The sequence below is a fragment of the Astatotilapia calliptera genome, chromosome 12 (genome assembly GCF_900246225.1).
Source record: "Astatotilapia calliptera chromosome 12, fAstCal1.2, whole genome shotgun sequence".
Classification (NCBI taxonomy): Eukaryota; Metazoa; Chordata; class Actinopteri; order Cichliformes; family Cichlidae; genus Astatotilapia; species Astatotilapia calliptera.
Window position 1 is genome coordinate 9,211,806 of NC_039313.1, and position 27,729 is coordinate 9,239,534.

The following is a 27,729-nucleotide window of genomic DNA, read 5'->3' on the forward strand; positions in this document are numbered from 1 at the left end:
ACCTCATCTATTGAAAACATTACAATTTTCATAAAATTTACTTTATTTTGGACTACAGCTCCATAGGACCCAATTCATTCTGATGAGTGCCTCTGAAACTGGGGATTCAGAGATGAGTTCTTCAGTATTTAGAAGTTCTTTGAAGATATTTTGATTTTGCCCATTTTATATGTGCAGTATACTGTATGGTGGTAAAATCTACGTACTTTGCTAACCAACTTTGTTGGCTTTGACACAGCTCATTTACATGTTCTTAAATACTGATTAAAATATTGAAGCTTGACTGTCCTTGCATCTAGTATTCTTGTTGTGGAAATGTAAAATGTAAATTAGTTAATAAATAACATCTTAGATCATGATTGAAATGATATGCTGTGCGATGTATTACATGAGTAATGATTTAATGACTCTATAAAGACATGCAGAACTTCTTGATGCTCACAACTTGTAATCGACCAGTCATTAGCCCAGGAGCATGCCCTGGGTAATCCATGTTTCTTACTCTAATAATGACCATAATTTATAATGTGAACTGCTTTTTTTTTTTTTTTTTTTTTTTTTATTCAATAGAATATGAAACTAGCCTCTAAAGTTCTGAAGGAAGTGTTTACTGAGGTCACAGAGAAAGGAAGCCAAGGGTTATTTACCCACAGTGTTCACCCAGGTCTTTCTGCACAAATAGTCCTCCATGTTAAAACACTATATCACCAAGATTTACAAAATAGACTTGATTTTTTTATTCAAAATGATTCAAGTGAGGGACTGAACTGATAAACCCAGCATGAAAGTGTTTACAGAGGTTAAGACAGAGCCACTTCCCACTAGACTTCAACAGAACCAGAAGTTTTTCTTACAACCACATCTATTGCCATCTGGTGGCCGTCAGATAGAATACAGGTTTAAGGGACTTCTGCATTGGCTTCCCCAATCTTCAGTTAACGTTATTCCAGGTAGTAAAGTTGTAAAAGTTGTTTAACTATATACAATGCAATACTCGTATACAATACACACATAAAACAATTCAAGTTCACAAACCAAAAAAACAAACAAACAATGTAGAGCCATTCAAGCATCACTAGCAAAACAAACCAATACATTTTTTGTACTTAAAAACACAGCTGCAGCTTGTTTATAGATACGAGTTGAGGAGGCACACCAAATGAAAATTCTGACTTGGATCTGTCATGATGAGCCTGCTCTATCCATGTATGTTTTTACTGCATCTGCAGTGTGTTTGGGATCCCTTCAGTGTTCCATCAATTTTGACATGGTCCCCTACACCACAGGCCGAAACAGAGAGCCAAACCACGACAGAGCCTCCACTGTGTTTTACAGATACAACTCACTATTGTATCTCTGTCATTATGTTTATATATATATATATATATATATATATATATATATATAGTGACATAGAAACATTTGTGCATAAACTACCTAAAGCTATATCGTACAATCAAGACATTCTTAATATTATGATATTAGGATATCAGGATATACACGAAGCCAATTTGATTTAAAAAAAAAAAGTAGCTCAACGGAAACGACTTTCATCTCCGACGCTCATTGATGACGCCATTCACACGAGACGGCCATCGAGATCCAAACAAACATCTTTAGCTGAATGTGGCTAGCCAAATGTTACCATGAACAGCTTTGAGGAATAGCTTAGTAGTATTTGGAGTTGACAATGATTTCGGTCAGCTATATTCTGATGTGCGGACAGTTCCTGCTGCTATTAACGGCCATATTGTTACAATGTTTGGAAGGAATCCACTCGCAAAATTCGACGACAACGGAGACTCCTGCTTCTTCTCCCGGTCCGGTTTCTACTTTGCTCCCCTCCAGCGAACCGCCCGACAGTGCAAACTATACGGATCTCGAGTACAAACCTCCGTCACCCGTTGTCCTCTGCAGTTATCTGTAAGTAACTCAGGTGCTGTTAACTGGAAGTAGCTATTAGCATGTTAGCATTGGGCAATGCTAACTCTAAACTGACACAGGACTACGTTTATAAATATGTCAATTCATACCTACTTACGCACCAGTAACACTGAACTGGAAGCACCGCATTTCCCACCCCAAACTTATTTTTGGTTAGAAAAACATTTGTTCATAGATTACAATATAATATCTTCAAAACTCGGGCTGTCTTTACACATTTCAGTTTGGCTTGACTACACACCGTAGTTTCTTTGAACTATACCTCTGTGTCTTTTGCTTTCTTTCTAAATTCAATGTGTGGTGAAGACCGGAGGAATTCATCTACTGTCAAGACCCTGTGGATCACGCGGGCAACTACACTGCCTATCAGGAGATGGAACATGTTGGTTGCATCGGGGTAGGTATTGTTGGTGTTTAGGACATTGTACTGTTAGTTAGTGTTGAGTAATCGAGAACATGTCTGACTTTGCGCCTTTTATCTCTACCTAGTGGGGTGGCCAGACCCAAAAAGAGGTGAACCACACACGGGTTTTCTGCACTGCACTCGATGATATAGAATGTGCCGGACCCAGAGAGTTCCTCAGAGAGAATGTACCCTGCATCAAGTAAGAGATGCCACACTGGATAAACAGCTGTTACCTCATATAAAACCATCTTAAGTTCTCTGGGTTCATTTTAGAGTGGATCTGCATCATATTTAAATGTTCAAACATTGCCTCTGTTTCCATATGCATCCAAAATATGTAGAACAAACAGATTGTTGTTCAGTGAATGTAAACATGAATCAGCTGCTTTGCTCAGTATTTCCATTACACCAGAACACATGAATCACTTGGGCTTTGATTTACAGTATGTATGTTGAAAAGAATGTCTGTCCAGGTTTTTAGTTATCCAGGTCATGGTAGTCTTGAGAACTTGAAAAACGAAGGCCGCTGCACTTCAGGTTTATGAAGAGTTTTCACCTCTCATCCAACAGGCTTCTTCAGATCTAAAACAACAAGCTGAGTGGGCCAGCTACTTAACTCTTACGGTGTGTTCACACCGAACGCGATGGACGCGAATAAAACGCCCCAAACGCCCCTAATTTGACGCGTGTACATTCGCGTCTCAACGCGTGTCCAAGAAAAATCCATTTTGACGCGCGTGAACCGGAAATGTGGGAGGAATGTGGGAGGGAGTTGTGCCAGACCGGTATTTTTGCAAGATGGCAGCTATCGAGCTAGCGCTTGAAGAGAGAGTCTCCCTTCTCTATGTACTGTGGAGAGCAGAGTAGCGGCGTAAAGGACATCCTCGCCGTACCTGGGTCCATCAGGTCCTCCAGAGGCATGAGCAGTTTGGTGAGTTTCACCACTTGCTCCAGGAGCTGCGCCTGGATGACGGCCGATTCCAGCGCTATCACCGTCATTCACTCGGCCAGTTTGAGGACCTGCTTTCCCTCATCGGTCCCAGCATCGCCCGCCTAGACACCAACTACAGGCGCTCAATCCCACCTGCAGAGCGCCTGTCCGTCTGCCTGAGGTTAGTAAAACTATTTAATACGGTAGTCCTTTATTGATATCTGTGCTAATATGCTAATCCATCCAGTTATACACTGCTAACATGGATGTGCTATGCTAACAGTGAATGCTGTCGGTGTTTACTGAAAGCAAACTGTGGTACAGAGACGACTCTTTATAATATTTCTAGTGATACTCAGAAGCTCTCATCAAGCCCCGATTTAATTCGATTTATGCTGTTATCAGTGTTTGCATGATAGCATGGCTGTGGTGTCACATCAATGTATGCGCTCGGTGTTTGCTGATATCAAACTAGAGCATTAGGACCACTGAGTTAACCTTTGTAGTGATACTCACTCCTTTTTATTTAGACCTGGTTTAATTCTGGGATAGTTGAATATTTGTATATAATCCCTGCAGCTGTCAGACTCTATAGCAGGGGTCACAGCCTTTATTAAAACAGAGTTAGATAAAACTGAACAGTTTGGTTCATCTCTAGTTACATGGTTCTATCTTGATAAACTAGGTCTTATCACAGATTAATTTTTCAAAAATATTAATGATTTAAGCAAGGAAAGGGCTACATGTCAACATACAACTCTTTATTTCTATTAATGTCTCACTTCATTCCTACCTGATTGACATGTTTAGGAATTATGAGTGATTGGCTCACTGTAGTTGTGAAAGTTGCTACCAATCAAATTATGATATGTTAAAGTTAAAACAAAACACAACTGTTTTAGATATTATCTAATATACATTTTGTAATTATCCTTATAATTACAAAATGTTTTATGTAAGATTCATGTTTTGTGATTTATATCTGACATCACAAAAGTATTTTGGAATTTGAATAATGTATTTTGTAACTGCAGTACACATAATACTGATTTTGAACAATTTTGTCCAGGTTCCTTGTCACCGGGGACTCCTTCAGGACCATCGCGTTCAGTTTCAGAGTCGGTGTGTCCACGGTGAGCCAGATCACCCCCCAGGCAGCGACGTCCATCTGGGACTGTCTAGTGGACGACTTCATGGCTGTGCCTTCACCTGGAGACTGGCGGTCCATCACAGAGGGATTCCAGGAGCGCTGGAACTTTCCTCTGTGCTGTGCAGCTCTGGATGGGAAGCACGTCCAGACAAAGGCACCCCATATATCATATAGGAGACACACACATTGATATACACTAAATATTCATTTCATTTCTTTTTTGTGGTGCCCACATTTATGCACCTGCTTGATTTTGTTTAAACAATTATTGCACACTTTCTGTAAATCCAGTAAACTTCTTTTCACTTCTCAAATATCACTGTGTGTGTCTCCTGTATGATATTTAACTGACATTTTTTATTGTAACAACCAACGATTTATACAGGAAAATAATGTCTATTAACAAGGTTGCCCAAACTTCTGCATCCCACTGTATCAGTATATTTTGTCATTAGTATAATATGAAATAAATTCTACATGTGTCAAGTTGTGTGCCAACATTTGCTGTGTAGTAGAACTGAGACATTAGTTATTATAAAAATTTATTTGAAATAATATTAAAAGTCTCAAACAGAAAAACATTAAACATAAATATATAAAATATAAGAATTTACAGAGAGACAGGAATAAAAAGGACCAGCTGCTCTCCAGAGCAGGAACAAGGCTGAGGAGGAAATGCTCCATTGGAGACTGGTGTGGCCTCTTCAGGGACTCCAGGATGGCCAGCTCCACCGCCGATGGACCGTCCTGGGACCCGTCCCTCATCTGCCTCGGAGCCGTCCTCCTCTGTGGGCCTGTAAAACAGCACAAAACACAAAGAAATGAGAAGGCTGCTACTAGATTTTAATTTCAACATTGAAAAAAAAAAAAAAACAATAACAGGATATAATCAGATTGGTTGTAGATATTTAGTAAAGGTGATCACAAGGGAATCCCACCGACTAAAAAGGTATCAGTGCTTGCTGTACATATCTGTGGGTGCAGCAGCAGGAGCTCAGGGACTGGGGATGCTCTGTTGCAGAATCAGTTCGTTCTATCAATACAGTATTAAATGTTAACAGGTTGGATATAATAATCGTAGAGTAGACAGTGGTCCCTCATTTATTGCAGGGGTTCTCAGAATAACTAGCCCCTGGCCACGCACTTTATACACTGTTTTCCCCACACTCATGAACATTGGTCACAGTTCTCACAATTGATTCTCAAAGTGCAAACCTTTGTGGATTGCAAAACGTAAAAGTATTATTATGCCGCGGTTTGTCTTCATCTGCCCGCCACTTTCGTGCGCCTTTTTCCCTCACGGTGCAGGTGTCTATTTCCGAATGAGGCTCATAGTTATGGGTGTTTTTGTGCTGTTTTTTCTATTGGACGCGATGGTTATCAAAACCAAACGTGATAAATTTGGCAAGCGCAGGAGATTTGTCAATCAGGCTGAAGAATGCAATGCTGTACTGTGCAATAAAAAATCAGCGAAAAAGCAAAGCTGTGACGGATGAACAGCGGGACCACTGTGTGCTGTTTATTAATAAACAATAAAATATATTCCTAAATGACAACATGCATAAAAGCAGAACGGTATTTGTACGTCAGTGGGAAAATAGCGGTGGCTTGCTAGCTTTTGTGCGGCTTCCCCGGGTCAGTGAAAACTTTCAAAAGAGAAATGAATGAACTTACCAGGTTGCCCGATCTCTTCACATATCTTCCTCCAAGCTTGGTTCTTTTTATTCCTGTCTCGGTACTGAAAGCAGCTGGTGTTGTACAGCTCCGAGTTGTTTGCTACCGCATTGATTAGCCTTCCCCTCCATTGAAGTATGAAAGGCTTTGGCTGGATCTGCCCCTTTGACCTAGGTAACAGCCACGTCACCAGGCTCCTGATTGGTTGTCGCGGCGCGATTTGACGCTGGAGTTCAGATTTTTCCAACTCGAGCGGTAGACGCGAAACGCGCGTATGCACAAAATGCAACACAAAAACTCACGCGCGTGGTTTTATTCGCGAGTCAAACGCGCCAGACGCGCTGCACTGACGCGCGTTTCACGCGTTTTGGCGTTTTCGCGACGCAAATCTGCTTCCGAATTTTCGCGGGACCCGCAATCGCGCGTCATCGCGCCTTTCCATTGACTTTACATGTAAACCTGACGCTCTATTTGCGTCCATCGCGTTCGGTGTGAACACACCGTTAGTATGGTTGCACCCCTTTGGAGAATGTCTCTGAAGGGTTGTTGACTAATATTGACCTACTGTTGAGCATGTGAGTTGTCAAATGAGCCAAAGTATTTAAAAGGATGTCATTTTTGTCTCCAGGTCCAATGACTCAAACCTCTGTGAGACATTGCCACACCCCGCCATCATGTGAGCTATTAAGGTCGCCTGAAGCAAGTTATGAGTGGGGTCAAAATGCCAGAAAAGGGATCTTAAGACTGCACTGTAGGTGGCTCATAGCTTCTATATGAGGCTCCTTTACTTCTCTCAAACCTTACTTCTCTGTCCAAAATGCAAACATTGGCATTCTGGAAAGAGTGACCTTTATCCTTTAGATGCAGATGTACAGCTGAGCCTTGTCCTGTTGAGATGATTCTATGAATTTGTAGCTTGTGTTTGGGTGTTTTGTCTGACGGTGTTGTTAGGTCAGAAGTAGGCGGTATAAACGGTATACGGTAGAAACGATATAAATTTGGCCAGCGGTAGAGATTTTGACTATACCGCTCTACCGCGATAGCACGTGTTGATGGTGTCACCAAGCGGCGCCTGTTTTGGTCGAAAGCATTGGAGCGGCTGCAAACAATATCATCTGCAAATTATGCCGGGCGACAGTAATAGCAAAGAGACGACGCACTTTTGGAATATGGGGAAAGCCAAAAACTTTGCTTCCTCCACTTCCGTACCATTGATTCATTAATGCTAAATTCTCTCGCAGCTGCTCTATTCCCATGTTCTTGCAGTATGTTAATGACTAACCTCGTATTGTAAATGGATTATCTCAGTTGTCCTCCTGACTGAAGTTTGGTCCGTTTATAGCATCCTGCCATGCAGTTGCATTTGTCCCTAACCACCAGAAACCCTACGTTAACTTTTATCAAATGGAAAAATGTTAGCGTTCATCCTTCAGCTTCACTGTGCTAATGTTATGCTAATGTAGCTGTTTTGGTAGCAATCACGTAGGACATCATTATACACCAGCTAGTCCAACTTCAGTAATTCTACAAACATCACTGCTGTTTAGTTTTCTCTCTTCATTTATGTTGGAAGTAATAGCAGAGCTGTGCGTTTTAATTTTTTCAGAAATCTCTCAGTCAGAACATGGCATATCATGTTTAGCTTACCAAAGTCGTACTAGAACATTTTTTGACAGATTGCTGCGCGCCGTGTGCTGCATAAAATTGGTTTCAGGTCAGTAAGCACAACCAGAATTCATACATAAGGCACACTGTCGATTTTTGAGAAAATTAAAGGATTTTAAGTGTGCCTTATAGTGTGTAAAATACGTTGTACAGAAGAAAAGAATATATCGCGATATATATCGTTACCGCACATGCTTCAAATTATACCGTGATATGGATTTTAGGCCATATCACCCAGCCCTAGTCAGAAGTACATTGCACTGGAACCCTGTTTGGCAGCAGCATGCCAAGGAGTCATTTTTAACCCAGGGCGATCCAGTATATGAATGTCATTCTTGTTAATCTGCATGTTTGGCTTGATTTGTACGCTGGATAGGGCTGCTCAATTAATCGAATTTTAATCACGATTACGATCTGGGCTTTCAACGATCATTAAAAATGACTGAGCCGATTATTAGCCCCTCCCTCATTTATCCGCGACACCTTAAAGGCCGGTCCGTGAAAATATTGTCGGGCATAAACCATCCGTGGCGCAAAAAAGGTTGGAGACCGCTGATTAAGAGGACCCGAAGGAAGCTCGGAAAGCTAAGCACAAGTTATTTGGAGAGGAGAGTGACTGCTGTTGGTTGAAAAGAGAGGTAAAAAAAAAACTTCAGTGGTGTTGCACACTATTTTATATTATTTTTTAAAGTCATTGTTAACCCTTTAAATCCGGTCAGAGCAGCACGCTCCGTTTTGTGTAACTATTTTTAAATCCCTGTAGAACCTGAACCACGTAAGCTAGCGCAATAATTTGTTTTGCATATGAAACCAGAGGAGTTGTACTTACATCTGATGCCATCAGCTTGTCCTCGGTCACGGTTTCCTTCCACATAAAGCTTTGCAAAAATTGCATAAAAAGCGCTTGCAGGAACAAAAACGTAATATTCCAGAAACACGCTTTGCCGATCCGATCAGCTGTTCGTAACACTTCCCACATTGAAAAAGTCGTCAGCCCGAACTGTTGCATGTCCGCCATTTCCTGGCCGAAACCGGAAGTGACGTCATTTTCGCGGAAATGTAGTTTTTTACTTGTAGGCCTTAAAAGCCTACACTGGTCATGTTTGACTTTTCTGAATAATTGCTGGGATGCTTAGAGCTCGAATTGCACTGCTGGAAATAGTTTATTTTGATGCACATGCTGTTTTCTTTGCAAATTTGCATCATAGGATTGTTTTTTTTGTTTTTCCTGCAGTATATAAAAATTGGTGTATCTCCAAGATAAAACTGTGAAGACACTCAAAATAAATTTCCTGTTGTTGTAAACTATTTTTTGCAACTTTTTTGTATTTAAAGTTTTGAGGGATAAACCTCTTAAATTTCTCCAAGTAGAAATATATGTAAAAAAACAAACAAAAACGATTTTCAATTTTTTTTGTAATTTATTGCACTTTTTTGCAATTAATGTAGTTACTATGGACTTAATGCATACATATTATTAAAATATGGGCTATAACAGTTGTTTAGCAACTTGAAATGCTCCCACAAATGGCACTACAACATGTAAAAAAATAATATAAGCTCTGGTGGACTTGGTTCTATAGTAGGTCTTAAAGGGTTAAATAAATATCGTCAAATAATCGAGATCTCAATTTCAGTGAAAATAATCGTGATTACCATTTTTGCCATAATCGAGCAGCCCTAACGCTGGATGCCTTTCCTGACTTGCCCCTCCTGACAAGTCAGTGTCTTTGATGTAAACTATGGGTTTTAGTGGAAATCTAGTAGCGACCAAAGCAGTCACGAGGAGGTTTTCGTTGCATCACCTTGTTTGTGACCAGTTTCAGCACATGATTGCCAGGGTGTTGTGCAGTAGTTTGTAGTCCGTACATGGGTAGCATGTGTTTAAATATATAAATGGCTGTTCCTGAGTTTCCCCTATCTGTAAATTTTTTTTTCTAGTTTTACTCTCCTGTAGAGTTCTCACATATGGTCATAGTTTTTGATATTTACACCTAGGGCTGTGCGATATGACCAAAATCTCATATCCCAATATAAGACATCTATCATCCCGATAACGATATAAATCACAAAAATTTAACATTTTCTGTAAATTCTGTGAATCTCGGGCAGCTCGACTTGCGTGAAGTGTTTCCAGCTGGGCGTCATGTACCTGGAGTCAAGTGTTTTAACCGATGCATGAAACGATGCATTTTTAGACATAAGTTGTAACAGCTGCCGTTTTCTTTGTGAGTATTTATTACACAGCATGCTGCGGGGAAAAGCCTGTTCTAATGTTTGAGTCTAAGGTTTATCTTTTAGCACCTGGCGGCTCTTTTTTGCTTCTAATCCTTAAATACTCTGCATACTCTTTCACATGATTCATTTTTTTTTTTTTTTTTGCAACAGGATCTTGAGCTTTATTGTGAAAGGTTTATGTGGAAAATAAACAAGCGGACAGATTAAGACAGAATCTGTGTCAAAAGCGTAGATGTTCCTGCTGACTAATTTCCTTGGCACCTAAGTGGGACAAAAAAAATACAACACTCTTAACATAACCAAGAAAACACTGTGTGCTCAATTTTCACTGTTTACCTAACAGATGAGGTTAAAATGATCTTTGCAGTGATTCACTTGTGAGCCATTTGAATATGGAACGCCAGGACTGCCATAATGAATTAATTAAATACACCATTAAATAATTAATTAAATGTGGCAATAATTAATTAAAATTGGAATTAATTAATTAAATAAATAGTTATGACACATGTAATTAATTAATTATTGACACATTTAATTAATTATTTATGTATTTCACATTTTAATTAATTATTGACACATTTAATTAATTAATTATTGACACATTTAATTAATTAATTATTGACACATTTAATTGATTATTTATGTATTTCACATTTTAATTAATTATTGACACATTTAATTAATTATTGACACATTTAGTTAATTATTTAATGATATATTTATTTATTTCATTTTGGCAGTCCTGGCGCCTGGCTCTCATCATGAAATAATTTTATCTGTCAGCCTCACCCATCAAACTCAGGGGGCGGGGTTAACGCTGCCCATGCAGCTTCTCTAACATTTGATTGGTTGCCGTGCAAAGTAAGTCAAAACAGGTCGATCCTAGAAAATCGATTGCTTGTGTAGACTTGGGGCAGCCAGGTATCCCAGAATGCAGATCAAATCACAGGCAGCAATGGTGGTGGTGTAGTTTTAAAATACCCCGTTTTTCTGTCACCAGCTACACTTTTAACAGTGTTTTAGCCGCGAATGTCGCAACGTATGTCTGGTCAGGTTGTCAACATAGAACATGTTTGCAAAAGTGCTCAGATGTTTTCAGAGATTTCACTAGCTCTGCTAACAATTAGCATGCAGAGTGCACCGAGGGGGTACGTTAACCGGTTTGTTTACATATTCCACTCTCCGTGTTCCACATGTTGCATTCGCAGATTCTCATTTTCACCGAACGATCGTCTCTTTCCGCCTGGTCTTGTGTCTCTGTGCTTCTGTAACATAAAGAACGAGCTGACATTTTTCTCACGAAACCAGCGATCAGCTTAACAGACCCTCAGTTTACCTGCATGCATCCTCCTCCTCATCTGTCAGCTGTTTAACACCTGCTGCTAATTCAAGAAACACGCCTAGTTACCTGGTGATAGTCACAGTTTAACTGGGCAGCCGGTGCTCGATATAACGCAATGTCAGCGCATTTTTCTGCACAAGATAAGTAAATATAGTGTTTTCCCCGAGCGCAGAGCTGCTGGAGCTTGTTTCCTTACAGAGCACTTTATAGGCGAGCCAGCTTTATCAGCGGCTGATGTCCAATCACCGGCACACAGCTTTCAAACCTCAGCTGAGTTTTAGCTCTCAGTGGTTAAACGCTGGACTTCATTCACTCAGGTTCTGTCTGTCGGGTCACGTTTACTTCGCTGTTTTATTTACAACTGAGCAAATCGGTTTGGCTGAGGTTAAAGTTACGTTTCATAACTGCATAGTTTCACAGACGTTTAATGGTTCACTGGCACATGTGTTAGACTGAACTATCATCTAAATATCATCTGTTTTTTAATAGTTATTCAACTGTATTCTAAGCACCAGCTGTCTGTTAGAATGTGATTTTTTTTTTTTCTCTCTCTGTTGGCAGACGTATAAAAATGCGCAGGAAAATCTGACGTGCATGGCAAACTTCAGCGACGATATTTAAGGAGGAATAAACACACATCAAACATAAATGAACCATTTGCCTGTCTCCATAATTGAGAGCATTTTCTCTTCTTATCTCAACACTCTCTCTCTCTTTTTTTTTTTTTTTTTTGCTTTTTCGGTCATGTTATGCTTACCTGTCAAAGGCTTGTTACAAACTATGAAACACATCGTGCAGACTTCTGGATGTTAGAAGAAAACTAATACTGCTCATGAATGAGACTAAAGGCAGGAAGGTGTCCTTTAAGACTAAACATGTTAATAGGACCTCCCTATTTATATCATAGTTTATGATATAGCACGTGTATTTCAGTAATAGCCTGCTGAGGCCACTATACGTGCTGGCCTCATATCAAATGTGAAGGCAGACTGAGTCTATGTTTGACGTTTTTTATATCTAATCTTCCTTTTCAAACATTTAAACAGCAGCGAGTCTGCAGCTGAGGGAATACAAATTCAAATTGTCGGAACAGGTTTGCTCGTTTCTTGGATTCATTTGGTGATTTATTAAATGTATAACTGTTATTCTAATCTGCTGCTGAGTCTCTTACACTTTTCTTTATGCTGTATATTTTCACGTCTCTGGAATAGTTGGCAGTTAGATAGTCAGCTGGGAAACTTTGTGTTAACTCATGGAGCTGAGGATATCGTGGATATGCTGACCTCGCTGCGTGGTGTACAGAGCGAGGTCAGCATGATTAATATTCACAATAAAAATATTAGCCGAACATCATGAAGTCTGTATGTGTTTCATAGTGTCGAACAACCTTTGTACAGTTAAAGCCAGCAGTTACTACATGACGGAAACACCAACGTTATCTCTTTTATGTGTTTATACACAGGTCACGCTGATTACTGAACAAAAACCCAAAGATCAGATGTTAAACAGATTTATTTGCTCTCTCTCCTCCTTAAACATGTTTTTAATGTTAGTTATAATTCAGAATTGGCGACTGAAACACGTAGGACACATAAGAACATCAGGAAATAAAACACCGATAAATATAACCTCAGTAAAAGAAGTCAGCGGGGGTTACTACCGGGGCCTGCGCTTTGTCGGTGGGATTGCTTGCGAGGCGAGCGGGTCTATCCCACGCTTTGCCGTGAGACTGGGCAGACATCTCCGAAATCATCGAAACACTTTTGCAAAGAGGCTGTATCTTGACAAACCGACCAGACACATGAAGATTAAACCACTACATTCTCGGCTAAAAAAATATTAAAACGGTATTTGGTAACACACAAACAGGGTTTTTCAAAGCTCAGTTCTGTTAGCTTCCACATGCCGGTTGTTGTGTGCTAGAAACAATGGCCACCAGGCCAAAGCAATGGTTTTGACTCGATCAGCGTTAACCCCGCCCCCTGAGTTTGATGGGTGAGGCTGACAGATAAAATTATTTCATGATGAGAGCCAGGCGTCAGGACTGCCAAAATGAAATAAATAAATATATCATTAAATAATTAATTAAATGTGTCAATAATTAAATGTGTCAATAATTAATTAAAATGTGAAATACATAAATAATTAATTAAATGTGTCAATAATTAATTAATTACATATATCATAACTATTTATTTAATTAATTAATTCCAATTTTAATTAATTATTGCCACATTTAATTAATTATTTAATGGTGTATTTAATTAATTCATTATGGCAGTCCTGGCGTTCCATATTTGAAACTGAAACCATTAATTTCATTTTTCAATAACCCGGTTTTATTTGAAATACCACTGAAATGTGTGCTACCTCTTACTGTGAAAGCGTTCTACATTGGTTTGCTGAGTGTAGATGATGCTGGCAGCTCTACAGCAGCAGGCTTCTTTCCTTACTGGCTAACATCCACACTCCTGTACAGAACATGGTTAGCCTATCCTCTGTGGGTAGTTGTGCTAGTTTACGCTGATACAAACTACATACTAGTCAGTGTATGCAGAACCAAACTTTCCTTCTATAACACTGAGCAAGAAGGACTGTGCAATCTGTGGAGCTGCAGTCCTAGCTAGTAGCAAATGGTTGGGTAACATCTTAGAACCAAAGGTGAACTAGTGTTATAGGTATCTATCTGGACTGCGCAGTGAAGGAAACTTAGGCACAGGTTAAAGTCCAAAATAAAGATTTTTTTTATTTAACCCAAAAAACATAATTGGTTAACTCGTGCAAAAAGAATCAAAATCTTGGGCCCATAAAATAGGTCAAAATAACAGAACTCTACTTAAAGTTGACAACACTACTGCTAACTCAAACAAACTGACCTAACTCAACGTGACAAAGGGGAAACTTAAATAGTGGCTGATCAGCCCACAAAAAACACGAGAAGGGGTAAAACACACAAAACCTAACTAAACCTAACATAATGAACTCCAATTCCTCCCCATGATCCCGAGTTATGGCATGAACCAATTTGCAGTCTTCCTTTGAAGCTCGCTCCGCCCCTTTTCCACCTCTTGGCTCCTTAATTAAGGGACTGGAACAGCTTCAACTAAGGTAACTCAGAAAACAAAAGATTAATCATACATAACAGTGTAAACTAAAATGTGCGCACTTATTTAAGAATGCAGTGTTATGTGGATATGTGAATTAATTCAAAACCAAAACCAGTTATTTATTGTCCTGTAAATTAATATTTAAAGACAGACAAATGTGAATGCAATGTTATGTATAAGCCTCTACACTAACATGGTGGATATTACCACTGTGTGGCTATAAGGGCAGCCATCACAGGCGGGGACAAAAAAAACCTGAACAAACATCAAAATCGTGTTTGTTCCTGTGCGCTTTTCCTACAATAAATGCTCAAACTTTTGATGAGTTGTGATAAGGACATTTATTACTTGCTTTACTGAACTTTTTACTCTTATTCATTACTTTTATTTTATTGCCTTAATGGACAACAGCCCTGTGGTAAAGTGCAAACTGCATCCAGGACAGAAATGACATCATTATGCTGCTAACACAACTTTGGTTCTTGACCCCGTACCAGCTGATCTCCCACAGACAGTGATGAGCAGTCAAGCTTATATCATTGTAGCCTCCACTTCTACACGTATATCTTTATACAGTGGCGATCACAGTGAGGCTTCTCAGATGGTTCTAGTCCCAATGCATTGGAGGTCATGTTTCAGAGTATCATGAAAGTAATGTAATGAGTAGTGTAATAAATTGTTTTCTTTAGTGAGTAATTAATAAGTAATGTACTGCATTACTTTTCAGAAAAGTAACATATTTTTGCAGTACTTTTTTTTTTTTCTATGTTTGTCTTGTGTTGCTGTTGTCTCACTGTTGGTAAATTACTTTACTTGCTCTTAATTTGTGAAGCACTTTGACTAACATTGTTGTTTTTAAATGTGCTATATGAATAAATTTTGATTTGATTTGAACTCTGCTGGGACTCCAAGGGATCCAAAAATGTCAACTTACTGTATACCAAAGATTGACTAGTCAGTGGCATCACCCGAGTCATGAGAGTGTCTCCCTCACAAAAATCAAAACTGCCCTTTTTGTCGTCTGGGGCTGGGCGCTCATGTATGTACCGGCTCACTTCTGGTGGCCGATTGGCGGGGCCTGGCGCCTGTGGCCCGGCTGGGCCCCTTCCGGGGGGTGTGATGCCCTCAGGCCTCTGGCCTCTGGGCCTGAAGCTCGGTCCTCTCTGGCACAGCTGGCTGCCGGCAGAGCCCGCAGGCACGCCACTGCAACCCCCTCTGGCCTCTGCTCTGTAGCTGCTGGGTGACCTCTCGTTTGGGGCTCTACTGCTAGCTAGTTTATTGTGATGGTGCTGTTTTTTACTTTGTTGCTCTTTTTGTTGTTTGCTTTCTCTTCTGTTTTTTTTTTTTCTCCATACAGGTGATCCAGGTGTTTTGTTTGTTTTTCTTTCTTTCTTCCCCCCTTTCTCACCGTCTCTTCTCCCCTTTGGTTTTCTTTCTCTCCCTCTCTTTCTTTCATTCTTTCTCCCGGTCCTATCCTCCCAGTCATGTCTGTCCCGTTTGTAGCAACCGAAAATAAAATAAATTCATAATTATAATAAAGGTCAATCAAATGGACCAATATGGCAAGGCCATGATGATCCACTTGGTAAAAGAAATCCACTTGGCATCTTTCTTGGCCTTAAGACAACAATTCTGATGGCTAAAGATCCAAACGGGACACAAAAAAACCCGCCCTTTTTGAAACCCGGCAACGAGCGAATTGGCTGCACAAAAAACAACACCGTCGTCCCAGAATCTGACAAAAACTCATACACGGTATAATGGGATATTCGCCCGTGTTGCTATAACGACCCTGCGCACATTAGGTGGTACTCTATTGAAATGGAAAACAAGTTCAGCCAATCTAAGTACTAATGGAAAGGGGCTATGAGAGAAGCCAGAGCAAGGGATGATGGTTGTGCTAGACTGATGTTTTTGTATGACTAAGAGGCTCCATTTGAAAATGTAAGACTTGAAGGTGTTTGCAGCACCTGAAAGGTTGTAGCGTTGCAAAAAATCAATTGACTTCATTTCTGCTATCTGGATGATAAGGTCTGGCTGGCCTTTAGTTTCTGACAGACAGAAGGAAATTGACACACAATGGCATGACCTCAGTACCTAGCTAGGATTAACATTATCAGAAGATTACGATTTCTTAGCAGCTGTGCGGTGGTGTTGAAGCCAGGACTGGAGCCGCAAATAAATTAGACTTCAAGCCACTGATCAGGCATGATCTCTTCCTGTCAGACTCTAAGGAATGATTAACATGCTATTCACACACCTTCATATGTCCAAATCAGAGATGAAACATCTAATTAATCATCTGACTGACAGGAAGTGAATTGGCACCTAATTCGAAGTCAGATTTTTTTCAGAAACTACCACAGCCATTTCATTCAGCCTCCCATAAGAGAATGTTTTTCTTTTTCACATTATGAACTCTTTGGGTTATTTATGATCATGATTAAACTTGCGGCATCTAAAAATAAATGACAGATTCACAGTTGATAAATAACAGTTGGTTACAGCTCTAACCAAAATCGTATTTTGAAGGTGTAATGTAATATTTATTATCTACAGCTCTAAGTTATCTCTCAGTGAACAACCTGACCCTTAGCGCCAATATCTTGATAGTGTGGCATGAAAAGCATATATTTATATCGTTCTTTGCCCCTTTAGAGATCTTCTAGCTGTGAAGCTTTGAAATTCAACATTTGTTTTAGATAACATTCTGACTAATTTAAAATTATTGTTCTAGAAATTGAATTGCGCAGTCTTACACTACAGGCTACATTCACAAAGACGTTCCTACAGAACATCACACACCACCACGGATACATCAGGGCAATTTGGAGTTCAGTATCCTGTCCAAGAATATATTGACATTCAGACTGGAATTCAAGCCGTGACTCAAACCCCTGACCTTCCACTAGAGGATGACTCACTCTGTGCCTGGAATAACAGTTGTTTACACAGAATTAAACGGTGTCTTGAGACCTTTGTTGTGTTTCTCGGGCTATTAATGAACTTTTTAAAAATGTATGTATCCATATATGTATTTATTTATTGGTGTGTATTTGTCATCATCTTGCGGCCGCTGAAACCAAGCAGTAACCTATGGACCTGAAAAATGAAGCCAGTACACAAGGACCAAAAAGTAGGGGTGCAACGATATTCGTATCGATATTGAACCGTTCGATACAGTGCTTTCGGTTCGGTACGCATATGTATCGAACAATACAACATTTGTAATTTATTTTATCAATTTTCCTTCTGACGATGCTGTCTGTGTTGAGCGCTCAGTGAATCTGCATTCGACTACTCCGCCTAGGCTCGACAGTGCAGCCTAGGCGGAGTAGTCGAACACAGATTCACTGAGCGCTCAACACAGACAGCATCGTCAGAAGGAAAAGCGCAGGGCAAGCTAGCGAGACAGAAGTTAAGCTCTCCTTGCAACAGGCAAATTGAACCTCATTCAGATCTGGCGTTTGGAATTATTTTGGTTTTCATGTGACGTATGACCCTGAAGGTAAGCGAGTCATGGACTAAAGTAAAACAGTATGTTGGATGTGCCATGCAATGCTCAATTACATTGGTGTGAACTAGTGTGTTAGCGCAGTTAGCTCCTCGTTAACGTGTTGGCCGTCTAGCCCCATGCACGGAGCGATCGGCGGTAGCTCGTTAACGGAGATTTGCCGTGTTGTGGCGTTAAGGTCATTTCAACGAGATTAACCTGAAAGCACTAGTGGGAACACAATGAATATGACTGCACATTTACGCCGACATCATCCTAGTGCAAAGACAAATACAACAAGCATGCTACTAACTTTAGCCGAGTCATTTAGACAGCTGTTAGCACATGATTCTCCTTATGCTGCTGAGAATATAGCCCAGAAGAAGCGGATAGTATAGCTTTTATTTTGGAAAGAGCCATTTCTCTGTAATAAACTCTCTTTTCCAAAGATGAGTGATTCCTCAATCAGATACAGGGCTCGCAATATCGCTAGCCCGACGTCCCGGAGCTAGCGATTTTTTCAGTCGGGCTACCAAAATCTATCTCTTCCCTGCCCATCGGGCTATTGTAGGAAAAATATATGTCAATGCTTTTGCATTCTTTCAGAAATGTAGCTGGGTAATTATGTCATTGGCATCGGTGAGCCACTGTCAATATGTGACATATTGAAGTCGCGTTTGAATTTGCGCTTGTTTTTTGCTTTCACTTTGCAATCGTGCGAACTGTGTATAGAGAGCGACAGCACTGATCTGTGAGTGATGATAATTTGTGCACCAATTCCTCTGACATCGTCTTATTAATCGTTAGCTTACTATGCAAACATGACAAGTGAAATCTCCCGCAGCAAGCTTAAACATGTGAGAGGTTGATCGCGCAGAGAATCGCTGAGCTTATGTGAGTGCATGTGTAAAAGCATTTCAGTTCTGCTGAGCCAAATAAGACAGGTCAGGGTGAAGAAGTGACAGCCAAAGAAAAGCTTACCACAAAACGGAGAAGTTATGACAAATCAGACTATAAGGCAAAAAGAAAGTGCAGCTTTATGGTTTCATGGACAAAAGAATTTCTGTGGCTGCAATATGATGAGCTAAATAACCAGGGCTGCACATAAGTGGTCCGCAGGTGCGCATTCGCTGTCAAAATAAAAAACACGCACAAGGGTTAGGGTTAAATTTAAAAACTGTACTTTTGAGTTAAAATATATATTTATAATTTTAATAAATGACAAATAAAAAATGCATGAACATTTTTTTTGTATCGAAAAAATATCGAACCGTGACACCAAAGTATCGAACCGAACCGAACCGTGAATTTTGTGTATCGTTGCACCCCTACCAAAAAGGGCATTTTCTTCTAATGGCCACTTGAGGCTAACTCCAAAATTGAGTCGATAGCCATAGACTTCAGAGCAGGGTTTTAATAGTTTTGCAATTTTCATTAGTTTTTATTTTTATTTAGTTTTGACTTCAGATTTTCAATTTTATATCAGTTTTAATTAGTTTTTACCAATTGTTTGCTAGTTTAATTTAGTTTTTATTTTTTTGAAAATCCTTAGTTTCAGTTTAGTTTTGATTAGTTTCAGTTATAGTTTTAATTGTGTTTGCAATAATTAAGTGTAACAAAATCCCAGTTTCATCATATCAGTCATGCTCTTCTGGGCCCTATTTCAGGAAGCCGGTTTAGAAAACTCAGAGTGAAAAACGATACTCGGGGTTGAGTAACCCCGAACTGTCCAACTCGGAATATTCGGTTTCAGAAAGGCTGATAACAATTAGTTCAATCAACGCGGAGTTGCTTTAACCCCAAATTAAGCGCGCGCACGAGGATACATAAAGCCCTGATTAGTGGAGCACAGATTAAGCGAGTCACCATGGAGACGGAGGGAAAGAAGGCGCGGTCAATGTATTTTACAGCGCTTGAGGCCGAAGTTCTGATGGCAGCATATGCCGATAACATGCAAATTCCGCGGAAAAAAAGTAAAGCAGCCTCAGCTGCAAAAGAAAGGGAGCATGCATGGCAAAACATAGCTGACAGAGTCAATGCGTGAGTGTTAATTTAAACACTGATCTAGGGATTTCCACCCATTTAACACGTTATTTTATTATTTTTTATTTTATTTTTTATTTTATACATTTTATTTTGTGATGTGATGTGAGCGCGGGTGCAACCCAACAGGCCCCAAACGTTCCTGGCAGCAAGTAAAAATGAAATATAAAAATATAGTCCAAACAGGTAAGGTGTAATTGTATTATGAGCCATAGTGCTTGGTCTGTTTGTCCGATGTAAATCAATTGCAGTTAGAGGCTACATTAATTTTCTTTCTGTAAGCACTAATTGGAATTATCTGAGCACATTACAAGTACATATTTGCTTACTCTGTATGCTCAAATGTGACCCGTTATAGCCAACAGAAAAAAAGCAAAGGCCCGAAAAACAGGTGATGGTCCTCCACCACCACCACTCACAGAGGCTGAGCAGTTGGCTTCCACATTTGTGATAATGTTGGCAGCATCACATATGATCTTCACAGTGCAGAGAACACAAATTAGCATCCATTACTATAATGAAATAATTTGTTAGTTTGAAATGCTACAGGGAACTATGTACCTGTACATTGATGCTGTGGAAAGACTTCCTGTTCACATAGTCTCCTTCATTTACTGAAGGAGCAATGATTGTAATGTGAGTGCCATCTATACAGCCAATCACGCCTGGGAACCGTGAGAATAAATGTAAAATTTAAGTAGTAGTTCAAGTATCACCACATCATGTATTAAGTTTTGTTCATCCTGCTACCTGCAATTTTGTGGCATCCCTCTTTGATAAATCTTGTGGGTCTATGACCGGGGAACACCACAAACGAGTACAGGAGACGTTTCAGGGCAACTAACATTCTTGACTGCCCGACAGACGGTAGCCTTGGAAACGTGCTCAGCGTCACCAATATTATACAGAAAGCTCCCGTTTGCAAAAAACCGAAGTGCAATACAAATAATATGTACAGAACTGAGAGAATGTCCGCGATGTGTCACATGAGCAATATTAGGCCTGAGGATTTTATTCAAATAAATTATAGATTGTGCTGAAAAACGGTAACGTTCACACAGGAAATCATCAGGAAATGATCAAATGTCCAAACGCGCTCTAATCACTCTCTCCCGGCGGAGAGCTCTGCGGAGAATTTGGGCTTCAACATCTACTGGCTCTTCAAGGAAGAGGCACGCCATGTCTGACACTTCCTACAGTCAGGTTTCTGACAAAGAGGCGGAGAAGGTCGGGTTTAGTTGAAGTAAACCTGCTAGGGGGCAGGTTAGCTTCACGGAGTGTGTCGTCATAGTAACTCACTCAGAATTAATCTAAACTCGCTTTGTGAAACCGAAAACCCAGAGTTTTCGTTAACTCAGGGTATACTTACTCAGAGTTTGCACTAAACCGGCTTCCTGAAATAGGGCCCTGCTTATCCTTGGGTATGTTGCTATTCCAGCTACCATACCCTGCACCCTGCACAGGTCGCCTGTCTGTCGCAGGGCTAACACGCAGAGACAGACAACTCACATTCCCACCTATGGGTTCTTTAAATAAATAAATAAATTAGTGCAGATGAACAACCATTGATACCAGGCAACTATAAAATTTATATCTTGGCCCCAATGAGACTATTAACTCTTGCAGCACCGGGTGTTCGTAATTTTGGTTCAAGTGAATTGATAAACTTTTTGAAGGCAATTGACTCACACAGTTATGTAGATATCCCCGTCCTGTTGTCTCGGGATGCATCACGCTGCCTTGCCTGGGGTTAGCTTCTGTTTTCTGGGGATGAGGGTTGAGTGTGCTCCCTTCTCAAGGTAAGCTAGGTTAGCCTTCTTGTGTGAACTTTTCAAGTGCACTTTAAGGTTTGTGGGATTTTTTTTCCCTTTAGAAATGTCCCTTATAATTTGTCTCTTTCCACTACAAGACACTTGCTTTATCCAAAACACAGTCATATTCAAAGTAATCCCAAATTGGATTCTGGCGCTTTCTCCCGACTTTTCCTGACATGATTCTGCGCGTGGACGGAGCAGCAACACAGACGACTCGACTAACGTACTTGCCACCTGCTGGCATAATGAGACACAGCAAGAAAAAAATCTGGAAACTAAACTTCATTTTCACCCTTGACTATTGTATGACACACACACATCTACGAAAACTAAACACATTTTTGCTATAAATTCAGTTAATTTTAGTTAGTTTTGTGAACACTCATTACAGTTTTAGTTAGTTTTACTTTTTTTGTTTTTGTTTTTATTTTTATTTCCGTTAACGAAAATGTTTTTTCACTTCTAGTTTTCGTTATTTCGTTAGTTTTCGTTAACGATAATAACCTTGCTTCAGAGCCTGACCGATACTACAAATATGTATCGATACATATGTGTAGTTATTTATTTCCTCATGTGCACTCTGCCTGACTTTGCACAGACCAGCTGGTTGTTGTGGTAGTGTTGTCTGACAAATAACATGGTCTGCTCTGTGGTAGATGTTTGTGCTGTGGTTTTGGTCAGTGAAATTGGTGTACTAGTCTATTAGCAGTTGTACGTCTCTGTATGTTATGTAGTTTGTGGATCCTGCACATATTCATTACCTTATTAGTCAGAACTCCACAATCTCACTCAGATATGGTCACTTCTTGATGTATACATTATTTTCAAAATGAATATGATCCACCTTGCCTCTTCAGTAATTTTCTCCACAGGAAGAATTTTATCAATTCAAAATCAAGTTGCTCTCATGGATCTTTTATAGAGGAACGCATTTGTGCTTTAAAGACCTTTTCCACAGTGACAAAGCGTAGGCTCACCACTAGATGGCAATGTTTAGCCATAGGATCACAACTTCTTTTTGCCCTCATAACTTCACACCACACACAGCATTCATGAGCACATCAGGCTAATCTCTATAGTAACTGCATAGACATCAGACATTTGCAGTGAACGGGCACAATCAAAGCAGCACCTGTACAAAGACTGTGCTGCCTCCCAGGCTTCAGATAAACCAGGCTCAAATGCTCAGTTTCCCCCGTGCCTCCGTCCGCCAATTATACAATACAGAGCAGGTGTTTCTTTTATTCTGTCCGCTCCTTGTAGATCACAACTGCAGGTTGTCTACACCTTTTCTTTTTAATCTTGTGGCTTGTTTAATCATTATGATTAAAATATATATCTGTTTATGTGTTTGTTTATTACCTTCTTGAGCCATATGGGGCATCCACAAAGGATGAGATTGTCGTAACCAGACTCTGTGAAATGTCAGTAACTTGCTGCAATCTGAAATAAAGTGAACTGATGCCGATTTAAACTCTTTCCAACTTTGGAACCTGGCTGAGGTCCAGGTGTGTAAATGAAATACATTTTGCAACTCATCTAAATTCTTGCCATGTGTTTTACAGATACACTGGACACTACTTCATCACCACACTGCTGTATTCCTTCTTCTTGGGCTGTTTCGGGGTTGATCGTTTCTGCCTGGGCCACACAGGGACTGCGGTTGGGAAGCTGCTCACTCTGGGAGGCCTGGGAATCTGGTGGTTTGTAGACCTAATTCTGCTTATCACCGGTGGACTGATGCCCAGCGATTATAGTAACTGGTGCACATACTACTGAGAGCGACAGCAAACCGCAACTAAGGACTCCGGCCACTTTGCTGTCTGATATTTATCAGCCTAATAAGGAGGACTCCCAGGACGTGGCCTCTGCCTGAGTTGGCTTACTAGAAGTGGAATCGGGGACCTCCTGAGGGCTCCTATGGGGTTCCCAGGAGCTCCAGTGAAAAAGGAGGAATAATTTGCTATCATTAAAATAAATTCAGTTCTTGGAGAATGCATAAAACTCAAGGCTTTTACAACAGCTACAGTGATGGTGGTTTTTCCAGTTTCCTGATTTCTCAAAAAAGGTCACTTTCATGCTTGTAGTTCAGTTCATTTTGTCCGATATGAGTGGAACAATATGATTCATTGTTGCCGTTTAGTTCTGGTCTGCTGGAATGGGCTTCTGGTTTTTTTATTTTGTTGAATGTCATCCTGCATCCTGAATGTCAGTACCCACAATGGAGAGAAAGATGAGTATATTTCCAGTGTAGCTGGTTTGTTACACCCACTTTCTAATCAAGCATACAGATTCACATGGATTAGGACACAAGCACAACATGTTATATCAAAGGGTTTAGACTTGCAGCTTTCTTTAGCATTGATGCTCAGTAGATAGGCTTGATAGAAATCAGTTTGCTTTCACAGCACAGGCTGCCACCAGAGTTCATTTGGAAGCAAACGGAGGCCCCATGATCCAAAGGTTGCCTCAACACCACATCTGTCCGGGCCTGGGTAACAGTTTCTGCTGCCCGTTTGGCTCAAAAGTGTTGTTAAAGCTGGTGCAGGCTGAGATTTCATGAGGAAAGGACAATTCTGGTGGAGGTGTGAACGCAAAACTACCAAATGGAGGATTTTATGGGAGTTTGCGTTTTAGGCGTGTTATACTCTCATTTAATGTACTCAAACATGCTCACAGTTTTGTGGAAATCCAGAACTTACAGCAACAGTGTGTTTGTTTTTCACGGTGCAGACAGCATGAACTCTAATTCTGAGGACAATTCAGTTCGTTTGTGATTTACGAGTATTTCATTTTTGATGTCTTTCATTGGATGTTTGGGCCGCTTTCCTTGTTTATGCGGGCGTCTACAGTTTAAGTTTCTGGACTTCTTTATGTCATCCAGTAAAGACAATGAACCAGGCTCCTTTCTTTGTTGCTGTCGGGAGGACAAAGTAGAACTATCAGTTATGGTATTTTTGGTTCAAGCATAGCCTGTATAAAAAAATTGACACGGTCAGTCATGCCACCCGTTTTGAAGCCTCGAGATGAGGCTTTTTGGCCATCTTCATCTTGGTGTTTTAAAGCTGGGTGTGCAGTGTGGATCGGACAAATCACATACTTATTGGCTGCCAACTTGTTGTTAATCAATGAGCATATCTCAGATAATCCTGCTTTCTCAAATTTAGGACTAAATATGACCCAAAATGAGTGACTGAAAACATAAACTCATCAGGAAAGTGTTTGACCCTCGGCCCTCACCTAGGTATTTTCCCATACACTGTTACAGGACCAGGAGTACATATGGACCCGCAGCCTTTGCCCCCTCATGTTTGCTCATCCATCTTTTAAATGGCCTACAGATATAACCCTACATCAGTCCTTCAGCAGTGTTGGGTGTATCGTGTTGTAAAGTGCAAAGTCACATATTAGAGTTGGGTACTTTCAGCTGCCCCTTATCCATTCCCAAAGCAGTACATTTTACACCCGATTTATCCGAGCTGAGGACCAGCACTAGGAGTAGCTTGTGACCCCCTGGCTGTGTTTGTAGCTCCTCTTCCATGTAAAGTGAAGGTGTTAACCAGTACACCACAGAGGCATTAGAGAACTACTGTTCACATTTTGAAGAAGCACCTGCAATAACCCATCACTCTGAGGGAAATGAGGTGTGTTTCTGGTTATGTGGTAGAGCACAAGCTGCCACTATCAGCTACATTCAGAGTTACAGTAGATTACACTCCTAGATGTATAACTAGTGTACCCAGACTAAATTCAAATAGAAAGGTTTATTTTTTTGAATGCAGAAATATTCTAAAGGTAATTAGTTTTCAGTTGTTAATGCTGTAATTATGCAATATAACAAGTTACTTTTAGAAGTAACATTACCCAACACTGGACCTCAGACAGAGAAAGCATAAATCGGTCTTTACAAACAAGTTAAAGCACATCAGCACCGGTGACCACGTGGTGTCAATGTGTCCTGGAAGCCTTGTATATGCTATAAATGTCTCAGGAATAGAAAATTGAAACTTCAGTGTTGATGTATCCTAAATTTGCAAGTTCTGTGGCTCGGTTCATTTTGTTGCCTATGTGACTTACAAACTGAACACGAATCTTCCATTCCATAAAACACTTAGCAGGTTTCTTCTCCTGAGGGCAACATCATACACAAGTTATCACTTTTTCCCTCTGTCAAATTACTCGACAGACCAGAATTGACCCTTCACTTGCCTCTTCCACCAGAGCTGTCTGAATTCTGTATTTATATATTGCAGGGTTTTTTTTTTTTTTTTTTTTAATATGTTCTTTCTTTACTTGGAATGATTAACATTGGAGCTCCAAGCAAGCAGCACAGCAGGCATGGACATGCACAGCAGTCCTATTAGTCACATTTCAGATATCGATGTAGCGGTCTTCTGTATTAACTCAAGGTTCCTTACTTTTGGAAGGGAAAAAAAAGTCTGCTGTGTGGAAGCATTTACCTCCAAAACCTCATCTCATCCGAATGTCTTAAACTAAAACAAATTTTGATCTCCATTGACTTTCAGGAGTGAGGCTCAGGTCTCACATTAAATATTCAAATCTTCATCTCCCACTTTGTTAAATTTCTAATCTTTACCAGGACCCAGGGTTTATGTGCTGTTCCATAGATAGAGCTCATTTCATTACCTAAGGATATGTGAAAACCCTCTTAGCTCTCATCGTAAAAAGTTGAAGAAGACACCATCGTCAATGTGACGACTCATCCAGCAGCAGGAGTGTGCTTTCAACAGGCAATATATTTTCAGCTGGCTAAACATCCTTTGTAGAGTGAAGCATTAAAACACTGCTTTACATAATTTAATTTTCCACTTAATTCATAGAGTGACGGTTTATATGCCACTTGAAAAAAAGATCTGCACACAGTTTTTTCCAGGTACCATATCTCTCTTTTAGTGTGATGTCCTCCTTAAAGCTCTGTACACTTGCCCTACATTAATATGTTTTGAGACATATATTTTCTTGAGTTTTTCAGCTTGTACAGATATAGATATTGTATATGATATGGATCCAAATGATGGAAGCATCACCTGAGCTGGGTGTAAATGTTATTTAACTTTGATCCACACATTGCTAATTTATGTCTGATTTAAAAAAAAAAAAAAAAAAAAAAAAAAAAAAAAAGATGAATTCATGGGAATATTATTGGTATTGTTGAGACCAATGTTTACTATAAGACGTATTTTTCTTTTCTGTACTCTTAAACCTTCAAACCAGGTGTGTGCATAGGAGGTCCAATGTTCCCTTTTCTGATGGTGTTAAAAAAAATCCAAACTTTCTCATGTTTTCATTGTTCCCAGTCCTTATTACCCAATAAAAAGTATCTGGGACATGGTGTTCTTTACATTCATTGGAGTCTAGTTAGTGCTGGGGTAGAATGTCAGTAAAAGAGTGTGTTGCCTCCTCTCAGTACTTTGCATTTTGACTGAGGTTATAGATTTGGCATGATTAAAAAAACATTTTTGATATTATCTATGGTTTCAGACAATTCAATTCAATTTTTCAATAAAATTTTATTTATATGGCACCAAAACACAACAACAGTCGCCTCAAGGTGCTAGGTTTCAAACATTAGAAATACGCATTAATACTATAAAATATTACACATACATAGTACTTTTTTTTTTTTCTATCAGTGGTTTAGCACAGTGTTTCAGCAAACAGACTACAGGTACCAACATTTAAATAATTTTGTATGATCTTATTTAGTCTTGTTTTACTGTATTTGACAGGTGGTCATAAAACACTTCATCAGTTTTGCTGACTTTGGTTTTATTTATTTATTTTACTTATGAAATAACCGGATAGCCATAGATTTAAAATGTTAGATAATAAAAACTCCTCTCATCTACATCAGCCAGTGATGCTTATGTATGTACAGATTTTTATATTACACATATT

General features: G+C 39.8%; 1 protein-coding gene across 1 annotated transcript; it reads left to right on the top strand.

The window, feature by feature from the left end:
* The first annotated feature begins 1,557 nt into the window (after positions 1 to 1,557).
* Positions 1,558 to 26,918, top strand: tm2d2 (TM2 domain containing 2). Its single transcript, XM_026187925.1, has 4 exons — positions 1,558 to 1,923; positions 2,251 to 2,341; positions 2,434 to 2,549; positions 23,376 to 26,918. Exons 1-4 carry the CDS (start codon positions 1,691 to 1,693, stop codon positions 23,587 to 23,589), a joined length of 654 nt encoding a protein of 217 aa, XP_026043710.1. The 5' UTR covers positions 1,558 to 1,690; the 3' UTR covers positions 23,590 to 26,918.
* The last annotated feature ends 811 nt before the right edge of the window (positions 26,919 to 27,729 follow it).

Bases quoted from the DNA above. Each gene is read 5' to 3' on its own strand.
- tm2d2 (XM_026187925.1), top strand. From the start codon at position 1,691: ATGATTTCGGTCAGCTATATTCTGATGTGCGGACAGTTCCTGCTGCTA. The intron at 1,924-2,250 runs GTAAGTAACTCA...TGTGTGGTGAAG, and splicing joins GTTGTCCTCTGCAGTTATCT to ACCGGAGGAATTCATCTACT. The intron at 2,342-2,433 runs GTAGGTATTGTT...ATCTCTACCTAG, and splicing joins AACATGTTGGTTGCATCGGG to TGGGGTGGCCAGACCCAAAA.